The sequence below is a fragment of the Pipistrellus hanaki genome (assembly GCF_964339955.1).
Source record: "Pipistrellus hanaki genome assembly, chromosome: 2".
Classification (NCBI taxonomy): domain Eukaryota; kingdom Metazoa; phylum Chordata; class Mammalia; order Chiroptera; family Vespertilionidae; genus Pipistrellus; species Pipistrellus hanaki.
The window spans coordinates 169,342,204-169,355,113 of NC_140504.1; the positions used below are offsets into that span (position 1 = coordinate 169,342,204).

The following is a 12,910-nucleotide window of genomic DNA, read 5'->3' on the forward strand; positions in this document are numbered from 1 at the left end:
TTTTAATTGGTTCCCTCTATAGCTGTGATGACCTGAAAACCTCATTAGTAGGCCATTCAGTAGTGATGCTTGGATAATCTCCACTGGATGGCCAAACAAAGGAGATACAATCTAAAGACACGGAACTGCCGAACATTAATCCCTGTGAAGAGATCCCCCCCCCCCCCCCATAAACTGCTGAAAAACTACTGAGTTAAAACAGCCACCGCTGCCAACTCCCCAAAGATAATGGTTCAAACCCCCAAATCCCCTTGGATTGCCAAAAAAGGAACCAATCATTGAAAGAGAACAAGTATTTGCATGTGAAATCGCCTCTCCCAAGAACGTTAACATTTTACACACTAATAATGTCTGAACTGGATGGAAATGCGGGCCAGTGGCGGCTGCGGCGGCTACCTCCCGCCCTAGACCAGCCCAGGCCTATTTCTGCTTCTTGAAGGATTCCGGCGCCTGCGGGACCGGAGGGCGCGGCAGCTTGAGGAAGACCTTGACGGAGTCGTAGATGAACCACTGCAGCGCCGTCAGGGTGCCGATCATGATGATTCGGGCGAACAGGCCCTTCCACACGCCCCTGAACCCCAGCCTGCGGAGCACCTTCAGGGCCGTGCTGCCCTTCTCCTTGTTCAACACGGACACCACCGAGTCGGCCGGGTGGGACACGACGGCGCAGAAGATGCCCGCGATGTAGCCGGCCACGAAGGTGACGGCCAGCTGCTCGGCTTTGGTGCACTGGCTCTGCGGCTTGGGCACCACGAACTTGTAGAGGGCCTCCACGGTGCGCTCGAAGCAGGCGAACTTCATCATGGTGTAGGGGATCTGCCTCATCCAGAGCGGCACCACGCCCTTGTAGAAGGCCCACAGGCCCTCCTCGCCGTACATCCGGGGCAGCGCGGCGCGCAGCGTGCGCGCGTAGCCCGGCTGCGTCTGCACGCGCACCTTCACCGCCTCCATGGGCGACAGGGCCACGTCGGCGAAGAACTCGGCGGTGGCCGAGGCGGCCAGGTAGAGGCCGGTGCGCCACGCGTAGGCCTTCTCCGGGCCCAGCAGCTCCGCGTAGCGGATCTTGAAGACCTCGTAGAGGCCGAACTTGAAGAAGCCCTGCATGGAGTAGCCCAGGAAGGTGGGGGCCCAGCCGAGGGTCAGGCCGCGCAGCCCGTCGTCCTGCACCGTCACCATGAAGCCGCGCAGGATGTTCTTGTACTTGCGCGGGTCCACCTGCATGCGGCACTTGACCAGGTCCAGGGGCACGATGGCCGTGTGCGTCAGCCCACAGCTCGTCATCCCGCCCAGGCCGCACAGGAGCAGGTACGCCGGAGAGCCGTACTCATAGCTCTGATCCACCGAGACCGCCGCCCGCCTGTGTCGGTGCCCACTCTTTACGCGCAGGGGTGGGCTACCGCCGTTGTCACACATGGCCACGCTCCGTCTAAGCACACACGTCCCTCACGCCTCCTTCCTCCCTCGGGAGCAGGTGCGCATGCGTAGTGAGCGTCCCCTCCAGCCGCCAAACCAACGGTCGGAGGGAGCGGCCTACAGGGCGTCTGCCAATGCTCCAACCGCGCAGGCGCAGCTCCTACTGGCGGGTTGCGGTGAAGCCCTGAGCCCACTCCACTCGCGAGAGTTTAAGAATTGCACTGCTGCCGAAGCCGGTTTGGCTCAGTGGTAGAGCCTCGGTCTGCGCGCTGAAAGGTCTCAGGTTCGATTCCGGTCAGGGGCATGTACATTGGTTGCAGGCACATCCCCGGTAGGGGTGTGCAAGACGCAGCTGGTCGATGTTTCTCATCCATGTTTCTAACTCTCTCTCTCCCTTCCTCTCTATAAAAAATCAATAAAATATATTTTTTTAAAAAAGAATTGCACTGCGCCTCCCTCACGCCCTCCGCGAAGGGTCTTCTGGTCACAGCGGGAACCCCACCCCGGGGCCCCTCTCAGCCAGTGGTCCGCGGACCCTGGGTCTTACCTTGGGCGCTGGTAAGGCTTTGGGTGCCCAGGTGGCCGCTCTGCTCCTTAGGGCTCTACGAAGATACTAAAAAAGTAAACCAACAAGTACAAACACGAGTGGACGCATGAGTAGGCGAGTAAATAGATTAGGAGGTTGGCGAGAGGGGGAAGCGTCTCCATGCCCCGCTGTCTTCCCAAGAGGCCGTCCCGGAGTCTCAGCTGTGCCCACTTGGAGGAATGGTCATCTATCTCCATGGCAACAGAGTTTTCCATTGGGGAAATGGGCAGAGAGAACTAAGAATCAGGCGTGGAAGGCCCAGTCTTGAGGCTTCCAGCCTTACATAATAGTCATTTTTTTTTTTTTTTGGCTGTTTGTTTGCTTTTTGTTTTTTATTACTTATTGTTTAAAGTATTACATATGTCTCCTTTTCCGCCCCATTGACCTCTCACTGGCCACTCCCACCCCCCAGCACATGCCCTCACCCCCCTACCGTCTGTGTCCATTGGATAGTCTTCTTACCCCTCCCCCCACCTGAGGTTTAACGGTCTGTTCCATGCTTCTCTATCTCTGGATCTATTTCTGTTCATCAGTTTATGCTGTTCACTATATTCCATAAATGAGTGAGATCATGTGATATTTATCTTTCTCTGACTGACTTATTTTGCTTAGCATAATGCTCTCCATATCCTTCATACTGTTTTGAATGGTAAAATTTCCTTCCTTTTTTACAGCAGCATAGTATTCCATTGTATAGATGTATCATAGTTAACCCTCTCATCTGCTGATGGGCACTAAGGGTGTTTCCAAATCTTAGCTATTGTAAATTTACATAATATTTAAAAAATATATATTTTATTGATTTTTTATTTTTTAAATATTTTTATTGATTTTGTACAGAGAGGAAGGGAGAGAGATAGAGAGCTAGAAACATCGATGAGAGAGAAACATCAAACAGCTGCCTCTTGCACACCCCCTACTGTGGATGTGCCCGCAACCAAGGTACATGCCCTTGACCGGAGTCGAACCTGGGACCTTTCAGTCCGCAGACCAACGCTCTACCACTGAGCCAAACCAGTTTCAGCTACAGAATATTTTGATCTGGCAAGTGGGGTTGACATTTTCCTTCCCCTAACACTCATACTTCATTCCTATTTTCCCTCCAAGAAACATGGAAGTAAAGTGAGGGTGGGTGGGGAGCCCACAACCTGGACATTATTAATAAATTATAGTACAGTGCTTGCAGTGGTGTAGGTTCTCAATGAATATTAGTTCTTTCCTTCCTGACTTTCTTATATTTGTTTCTTTATCCCATGGGATACCATATTTCTTAAAATCCCTGTAACTTAAGGAAGGTGGGCATCAGGCAGTAGGGGACACTGTTGCCACTATTTCTTTTTTTTTTTTTTTTCTTTTGGCTTCTCTATGCCAGAGCAATAAAGTTTTAGTAAATCAACAATCAAAGATGGCTAAACTCTAAACCCACACTTGGTTTTAACTTATCTAAATGTGTCCCACATGCTTGAAATAATGTTTAGGGTGTATCAGGACCATTTTAAATCTTCTGCGTTTAATTTATAACCCTTCCCACTCCAGGAGATTTATGATGTTCCAGAGGGTCAAATGTTTATTCTTAGAATTATTTAACCCCAATCAACTAATTATTCTGATGAATTGTATACTTTTTTTCTTTTTGTTTGAGCAGACTGGAAACAATGACAGGCATTCAACTTGGATTTATTTGTAAAACTCTGACAGATTGGGAATTACGGAGTTCCTTAAACTGTCTCTGAAAATAAATATTCCTGGATAGTTAAAGGGGAAAGAGCAACACTCTCCAAACTCATTAAACTAAGTAAGTCTAACAATGTCTAAAGCAAATGTTGTAGGAGGTAACGATACTACATGCTTAGAAATCTTCATGCCTTTTTTTTGTTTGTTTAAGGAATTATTTGTGCAAAGCAACATTAGTGCTCCTAGTGGTAATTGTTTACCTGGGGTGGGTTCTGGGGTAAAAGGGCATAAATAAAATAATTTTATTAACTTTTCAGCATTCTTAAAATATTAAATGTCCAAAGGACTACATTTATCAAGCAGCATGTAAATAAAGAACCCATGCCCTCTGGTTGGGATCTTAGAAGAATTTGATGATTTATGTATCACAGAAAGGGTGTAACTTTAGTATATAATGACTTTCTTCTCTTTCTTTTTTTAACCGTATACAGTATTTTACTGCTAATTTACTAATACGATAAATATGAAGATATTCTTATAAAAATAACATCAATGCATTTGAAGCTTCAAAATGCAAACTGAGTTTTATTAGACTCTTCTAGCTAACATAATTGAGAAGTCAGACGAATACTTCCAATTCTAAAGCATGAAACAGTAAAGCTTTATGAAGACCCTAAATTTCAAGATATATTCAAGTTTGCAACCCGAGCATGTGCCCTGACAGGGAATCTAACCAACATGAGAAAAGGACCTGTGAATGTGGTATATTTCCCATGGCAATGGTGTAACAGCGTGAATTTGAGCTGCTTTTGAAAACTTGGTCTCTGGAAGTGGAAAGAGGACTGAAGTTCAGGGCTGTCCAACAGAAATACAATGCGAAACATATATGTGTATATATATATATATATATATATATATATAATTTAAAATATTTAAAACATTATATATATATATATATAATTTAAAATGTTCTGGTAGTCACATGATAAAAAACAAACATTAAAATAATGTAACTTAATGCAATACATCCAAAATATCATTACTTCAGTATGAAATCTATATGAAATTTTTAATGAGATGTTTTACATTATTTTTTTCATACCATATCTTTGAAATCTAATATGTATTTTGTACTTTCAGCACATCTTAATTTGAATTGACCTCACATCAAGTGGTCAATAGCTACATGGGGGTAACAATTACAGATTGGACAGTTTAGGATTTTATCTATGCTAGGAGCCTGACTCTCCCCAGAAAGGCTGTGCAGCTTAATCAAATCTTCTGGTTGGAGGTGGCCTTGGGTCAGTTAGAGATACACCTTTCTCTTAATTTCCCATTCCCTTTCCCCTCCTCCTCCTTGATATCATGTAATGAATGCTAACCATGTGCCAGATACTGCACACTGTGCTGAGCATTCTAAATGCATTATCTCATTAACCCTGCAGGAATCAAAGATCTTATAAGAATAAAAAATGAGACAAGCAATAATCGTTATGCTGAAAAGCATATGAATCAGTCTGTAGTGAGTTTCTTTCTGGTGAACAACACAGACTGATGAACAGGAACAGACCCAGATAAGGAGCCATGGGTCAGACTGTTGAACCTCAAAGGGAGGGTGGGGATAAAAGGGAGAGATCAACCAAAGGACTTATGTGCATACATATTAGCCTAACCAGTGGTCGAGGACAATGGGAGGGTGGGGGCATGAGTGGGTGTGTGGTGGGGGATTGGAATGGGAGGTTGAGGACAAATCTGTGATACCTTAATCAATAAAGAAATTTAAAAAAGAATCAGAGATCTTACTTTATAGATAAAGTAAATGAAATAACTAAATGATGGCAACATATTGTAGGCTAAGAATATAGATTTAGCCTGGCTGGTGTTGCTCAATGGTTGAGCATTGACCTATAAAACCATATGGTCACAGTATGATTCCCTGTCAGGGCACATGCTCTGGTTGCAGACTTGATCCCCAGTAGGGGGCCTGCAGAAGGCAGCCAATCAATGATTCTCTCTCATCATTGATGTTTCTCTCTCTTCCTCCCTCTCCCTTCTTCTCTGAAGTCAATAAAAAATATATATATTTTTTTAAAAGAATGCCTTAAAGGCTATTCATACATGTGTCTGCCATTTCCTGTATACTTTGGATAAGAAATTTCTTAACTTCTCTAAGCTTCAATTTTATCATTTGTCAAATGGAGACAGTAAATGTACCTATCTTACAGGTGTTGTTTTGTGGTTTAAATGAGACCATGCTTGCAAAACTGTAAGCATTCATGAAATATTAATATTATTGGGGATAAATGGGGGACACCGGACTTTGCAATACCTTGTACAAATATTTTTACTACTGCTACTACTACTGAGACCCAACGAAGTTAATGACTTATCCAAGTAACACAGCTAATAAGTAATGATCAGGCTCTCATCTAGTTTGCCTGTCTCTAGGGTAGTTTTCCTTGTCATCTGTTTATAGTAATAACGTGTATTGAATTTTTATTGACTCTGTGACATAAAATGAAAAGGTCTCTTGAAAGATAAATTCCTGATCTCTGCTTGCCCTTTTCATAGGAGAATTCAAGGGAAAATTCTGGGCTCTCTCACTCTCCTTTTAAAATAGGAATTTAGTGTTCTCTCTCTCTCTCTCTCTCTCTCAATAAATAGGAATTTAGTGTTCTAAGAAACTAGGTAAGAAACATACATAGAAAAAGGGAGATAAAATTTAATTTTCTTTGCTCCTTTGTTCTTTTTGACTCTAATCTCACTAGGAAAAGTGCCCTACATGTTGTGTTAAATCAAATTTGCATTTCAACAAAGAACAGAGATATTAAAGCCATTATTCCCTTCTAATAATGTGTTTATAGGGACGATTACCTCATATTTTTAAAAAATATATTTTATTGATTTTTCACAGAGAGGAAGAGAGAGGGATAGAGAGTCAGAAACATCGATAAGAGAGAATCATCGATCAGCTGCCTCTTGCACACCCCCTACCGGGGATGTGCCCGCAACCAAGGTACATGCCCTTGACTGGAATCGAACCCGGGACCTTTCAGTCCGCAGGCCGAAGCTCTATCGATTGAGCCAAACCGGTCTCCGCAATATCTTTTAAGACAAAAAATTATTGATAATTACAGAAATTTGATAGTACTATCAAAAGTACATGTATTGATACATATATTGTGAAAGTTTCTCTGTGTATAAAAATACATTTCCCCATCAAATTAGCGAGTAAAAACCAAACCAAACAAATGTCAGTGCTACGGGGTCTAATTCAGCTAGCAATGCCACTTTGAGCATTCCCTCTCTGCCCCAATGTACTTTTTATCTGCTGCACAGAATTGTTTGTTCCTGTCTTTACCTATATATAACTTCTTCAACTACTTTCTGTTTGATCTCCTATCACTCCTTTGTCTTCCATCACTGCTGCTTTGTACCTCGCCTCTTTCTGATTCCTAGGAGATTCCTAAGAAGCAGTCAGCAGGCTCCAGGGTTAGGAGGAACAGCACTGCCTAGCATTGTACTAGTTCAGGGCCATGACGAACCTTGACTGTGTGCCCATCTGGACCCCTCCCCTCAAACCCCACTTAACTCCATTTTAATACTGTCATACCTTCTGCGAGTCCTAGTTACTTATTGTTCCACTTTTTTTTTTTTTTTTTTAATAAGTTTTTATTTTTTCATATTATTACAAATGTTCCTTCCCCCCCCCTCCCCCACCATTGCTCTCCTCCACCAGGTTCCCACCCCACCCTCTGCCCTTTCCCCTCTCCCCATTGTCCTCATCCATAGGTGCACAGTTTATGTTCAGTCTCTTCCCACGCCCCCCTCTCCCCTTTTCCCCAAGAATCGTCAGTTCACTCCCCTTCCATACCTCTGATTCTATTATATTCAACAGTTAATATTGTTCATCAGATTTTTTTAATTTCCTTGGTTTTTAGATTCACTTGTTGATAATTACGTATTTGTTGTTCATAATTTTTATCTTTGTTTACTTTCTCTTCTGAAAGAACCCCCTTCAGCAATTCATATAATTCTGGTTTGGTGGTGATGAACTCCTTTAGCTTTTTTTTATTAGTGAAGCTCTTTATCTGGCCTTCGATTCTGAGTGATAGCTTTGCTGGGTAGCTTATTTTTGGCTGTAGGTTCTTGCTATTCATCACCTTGAATATTTCTTGCCATTCCCTTCTGGCCTGCATGGTTTCTGTTGAGAAGTCAGCTGACAATCGTATAGGTGCTCCTTTATAAGTTACTACCTTCTTTGCTCTTGCTTCTTTTAATATTCTCTCTTTATCTTTTGCTCTTGGAATTTTAATAATGATGTGTCTCGGTGTGGTCCTCTTTGGATTCCTTTTGTTTGGAGTTCTGTGCGCTTCCTGGACTTGTAAGTCAAATTCTTTCACCAGGTGGGGGAAGTTTTCTGTCACTATTTCTTTCAGTATGTTTTCGATATCTTGCTCTCTCTCATCTTCTGGAACCCCCATAATTCTGATGTTGGTTCGCTTGAAGTTGTCCCAGAGGTTACTTACATTATCTTCAATTTTCTGGATTCTCTTGCCTTCTAGCTTCTGTGGAGGAGTGTCTTCTGGCTCTTTATGTTCCAAATCTTTGACTTGATTCTTGCGATCTTCCCTTCTGTTTTTAGGACTCTGTATAATATTTTTTATTTCAGACAATGTATTCTTTATTTCTTGTTGATCCCTTATTAGTTCTTGTTGATCTCTTTTCATATCCTCATAGGCCTTATCCATCTTTTCTAGGAAATTCTTGAAAAACCTTATAAGCGTAGATTTGAACTCTATATCCAGACGCTTTTTGTCCTCCATTTCTTTCGTTTGTGATCTATTTTGTTGTCGCATTTCGCAGTTACAGATGGGACGGGGTTTCAGGGTGGAGCCTGCAGCTTTGGCTTCCGTCAGCCCCGCCCTATGCGGGTCCTTCAGTGCTCCCTGCCGGCGCCTCTGAGAGGTGCCCTCGATTTTCGCCTGCTGCCAAACAGTCTATGCTCTCCCCCAATGAGCCCGGTATTGGGGTTCAGTTCAGTTGGAAGTGGAGTTGGAGGTGGCGTTCACAGCAGTCTGGAGCCCCAGTCTCCTTCCCGTCAGGGCAATCCCGCGGCACAGCCGACCGGCCCTTCTCTGGGGGCAGTGTGCGCGCCTCCGGGACCTCCTTTCTCCGCTACCCCGGGGTTCCGACTTACAGCCCAGCTCCCTATGGCTGAGCCTGAGTCCCCGGGGTCTGGCCCAGAACGGGGGTTCAGAGCAGTTGGGGGCCCAGCACAGTCGGAGTTTTATCTCCTTTCCGCTAGGGAACGCCCGCCAGGCACTCGGCCTCCCTCCTCTCCGGCTCTGTCCTCTCCGCGCGCCGCGTGTCTCCGTACCTTAGGTTTTTACAGCTCCTCCGCTCTTCCTTCTGGTTTTCTTCTTGCTTCTTGTTGTAGGATTTCCAGTCAGTCGACTTTCCTGTAGTTCTGGGTAATGTCCATTTTATATTTTAGTTGTATTTTATTAAAATTGTTGTGTGCGGCTGCGGCTAGTTGCCTACCCGAGCAGCCATCTTGGATTCTCTCCCTATTGTTCCACTTTCTGAAAGAAAAACCAAGGGCAGGGTTTAGACGTCTGGAAATGTGGATTCTAGTTTGGCATGCCTCTTGCCATGTCATTTTCTCTCCTTAGTCTTAGATAGCAACTCCCATCATTTTCCCCAAGATTCCCTCCAACACCCAACTACTGCTTAACCTCTACACCTCATCTCTCCCCAGTTTCCTGACCTCACTATTATAGCCACACTGCAGACCTTCCATGTTGTTCCCTCTGTCAGGAACATACCTTCCCTACTCATCCTGGCTAATTCCTACTCATCCTTTAGACCTCAGCTTAGAATCAGCCTTCAAGGAACTCTTCCTTGATTTCTTGATCTGGGTTAGGACGCTCATATGAGTTCCCATAGTATCCTGCCCCCTTCTTCACCCCCACCCTTCCCCTTTTGTTTGAAATTGTTTACTGTATGGTTTGCCAGATAGAAAGTATGCCTAAAGGTAAGGTTCCCGTCTTCTTATTTACTCCTGTGCCCCTTACGTTTACACATAGTTGGTTCCCAATAACTACTGGCTATTGGTGAAGGAAAACGACTAAGCTGGGTGTCCTAGGAAGTTTCCTCAGGTTGCTATTACTTTCACCCCTTTTGCCTCAACTGTGACAGGATATATAATAAGACAAACATTTCTATTCATCACCAATCTTTTCTTGGTTAAGAATATGGACTCTGAGGATGGATTTCCTGTTTTTGAATCATGGCTCTGCCATTTAATGGCTATAAAACTTTGGGCAAGTTACTTAACCTCCCTAGGCCTTAGTTTCTTCATGTATAAAATGAGGGTGAAAACAATAGCACCCACCTTAGAGAGCTGTTGTGAGAATTAGATGCATTCATACACATAAAGGACTCAAGAATTCCTGGCACATGTAGACACTTAGTGCTAGCGATTACTAGTACTATTATCAAACAATTAGGGATAGGGGTGAATTCAAGAAACCAACGTTAATCCCCAAATTCTGCTTCTCACGAGAGTGGTCCTATTCACTTTGGGCTTTCTGTTTTGTATAATGTTTGGTGAAAATTGCTGAAGCCAAGTTGATTTACTGTGCCAATTATAACTTTGACACTGGCAGGAGAGGGAGGCAAGATTCATTTATACATTCAACAAATATTTACTGAATGTCTATTTTGTGCTAGACATAAAGGAAAATAAGATAGTCACAGCTGCTACAGAGCTCTCAAAAAATTTAGAAAAGAAAGCTAGAGAGGCTGGAGGCGAGGGGTGGGGGGAGAAAAGGGAAGGCAGAGTTTCCAGTGGGTATAGCACAGAAGAGGATCATGAGAGAACAGATATGCTATAGCAGGATTTTAAAGCACTGGGTATAGGATGTGTCATATAAATACTCCCCTCCATTCCCTACAAAATCTTCACTAAACTTTTCATTGCTCAGAGAGCCTGAAGAAGGGGAAGATAGCAGATATCTGGGTTACAGCTGCTGGGGGAAAGTTGCTGTTAGCAAAAAAGGCCTTCCTTACTCTTGTGTGCTACTAGTAAGGACATATTGCAGTGCATACAATATGTGACAATTATAAATAATACCGCATTGCTGGGACCGGTTTGGCTCAGTGGATAGAGCGTCGGCCTGCGGACTAAAAGGTCCCAGGTTCGATTCCGGGCAAGGGCATGTACCTTGGTTGCGGGCACATCCCCAGTAGGGGGTGTGCAAGAGGCAGCTGATCGATGATTCTCTCTCATCGATGTTTCTGACTCTCTATCCCTCTCTCTTCCTCTCTGTGAAAAATCAATAAAATATATTTTTTAAAAAAAATAAATAAATAATACCGCATGCATTGCATAACATAGGGCTCTTTACAATGAATATGAATTAAACAGTACCAATAGCAACCATATTAACTAAAGAGAAGAGACATTATTCAAGGTAGAAAACTTGGGACTCTGAGGGAAAAGGGGACATAAATGAAGCTGTAAGTCAGATATGACCACCAAACTGCAGTCTAACTGCTGATTCCTTGGCAATTATAACTTATTATTTTATAAACCTCTGCTTATGACAATGCAGACTTTCTTAAACATAAATTTCCTAAGGCTAGGTGTAGGGAAGGAAAGGGAATGTGTGTACTTATTGCTCCCATCCTTTTGACTTCCTGTTTTTCATGTTTATGTCATTGCCATCTGTTACCACTTTTTAAAGGAACAATTTAAAGAAATATATATAGTAGAAAAGCAGCAGCCTCAGAAGTAATCAGTCCTCAAGCTAAATAAAACAAAACTATCAATTTGTCTGAATTTCCAAGAGTGAAATAAATAAAGCTCTGCTGGAATTTACCTACACAAATTGAGACTTTGGCAAGGAAGAGAAATAAACTAGTCTTTTTTTCTTCTTAGATTTATTTACTGTATAAACTCTGGAGTTTCTACATCTTACCATGTGACTACTGATTGAAAAGATATATGGTTGTTTATTAATATTCTCAGAACGCTATGCAAACTCACATCACCTTGGGTATATTTCCCCCCAATGCTATAAAGTAAATATGGAAGCATTTTGTAGTTAACAAGGCTAAAATATGTTAATTCATACAGTTGGCTTCAAATAGGATTTACTTTAAATCATTAATAGGAAGATGAAGAGAGCATGGGTGCTCAAGCATAAAATATATATGAGTGGTTTTCTTTTTTAGGCCCTATCATCTGATGTCATCTGATGTTTAAAATTTAAATTTGATATTGCAGAAAATGACCTAACAATTTGCAGTATCATTAAACAATAAAGCTAATGCCCCAGATTTTTTACAGTAGTACTGAAACTATGATTTTTAAGTACCATTTTCAAATGACAGGACTGTGAAAAATTTGATATTTTGAATTGGGTAGAATCAGAAAAGAGCTTCTTTGTCCTTTTATCTATGGGACCATGTTTTTAAAACAAAAAATTAAGATAGAGTCCTAGCCTGTCTAGCTAAATGGTTAGAGCATTGGCCCTTGGACTGAAGGGTTTCGGGTTTGACTCTGGTCAAAGGCACACACCTCAGTTGCAGGCTCTATCTCTGGCCCAGATTGGGGTACATGGGAGAAGCAACCAATCAATGTCTCTCACATTGATGTTTCTTTCATTCTGTCTCTCCCTTTTGTAAGAAACAATTAAAAAAAATCTATGGGAAAAATACCCTTGGGTGAGGATTAACAACAACAACAACAACAAATTAAGATAGAGGATATTAGAGCAAAGCAGAGACAAACCTAGATTTCTTTAAATGGATGTAAACCGAAACCAGTTTGGCTCAGTGGATAGAGCGTCGGTCTGTGGACTGAAGGGTCCCAGGTTTGATTCCGGTCAAGGGCATGTACATTAGTTGCGGGCACATCCCCAGTAGGGGGTGTGCAAGAGGCAGCTGGTCGATGTTTGTCTCTCATCGACGTTTCTAGCTCTCTATCCCTCTCTCCTCCTCTCTGTAAAAAATCAATAAAATATATTTATATAAATGGATGTAAAATTACCAGTGAAATTCCTGAAGGGCCAAATAATACAGAAGGATATACTCTTGCCCTCTGAATAAGATAGGAATATATTTCTTTAAAGCAGGAAAAAAAAAAAAAAAAAGGCTTTAGAAACTCCTTTACAAAAGCCTCCCAGTATCTAACCGGCCTCAGCATGGCACAGTCTCCTATTCCCAGGC

The 12,910-nt window shown here is 42.8% G+C and overlaps 1 protein-coding gene across 1 annotated transcript; it reads right to left on the reverse strand.

Moving 5' to 3' along the window:
• Nucleotides 1-420: 420 nt before the first annotated feature.
• LOC311616248 (solute carrier family 25 member 3-like) lies at nt 421-1,413 on the reverse strand (the record flags this gene model as incomplete). The annotated part of the gene is made up of 1 exon (XM_084871351.1): nt 421-1,413. One exon carries the CDS (start codon nt 1,411-1,413, stop codon nt 421-423), a length of 993 nt encoding a protein of 330 aa, XP_084727477.1.
• Nucleotides 1,414-12,910: the final 11,497 nt, after the last annotated feature.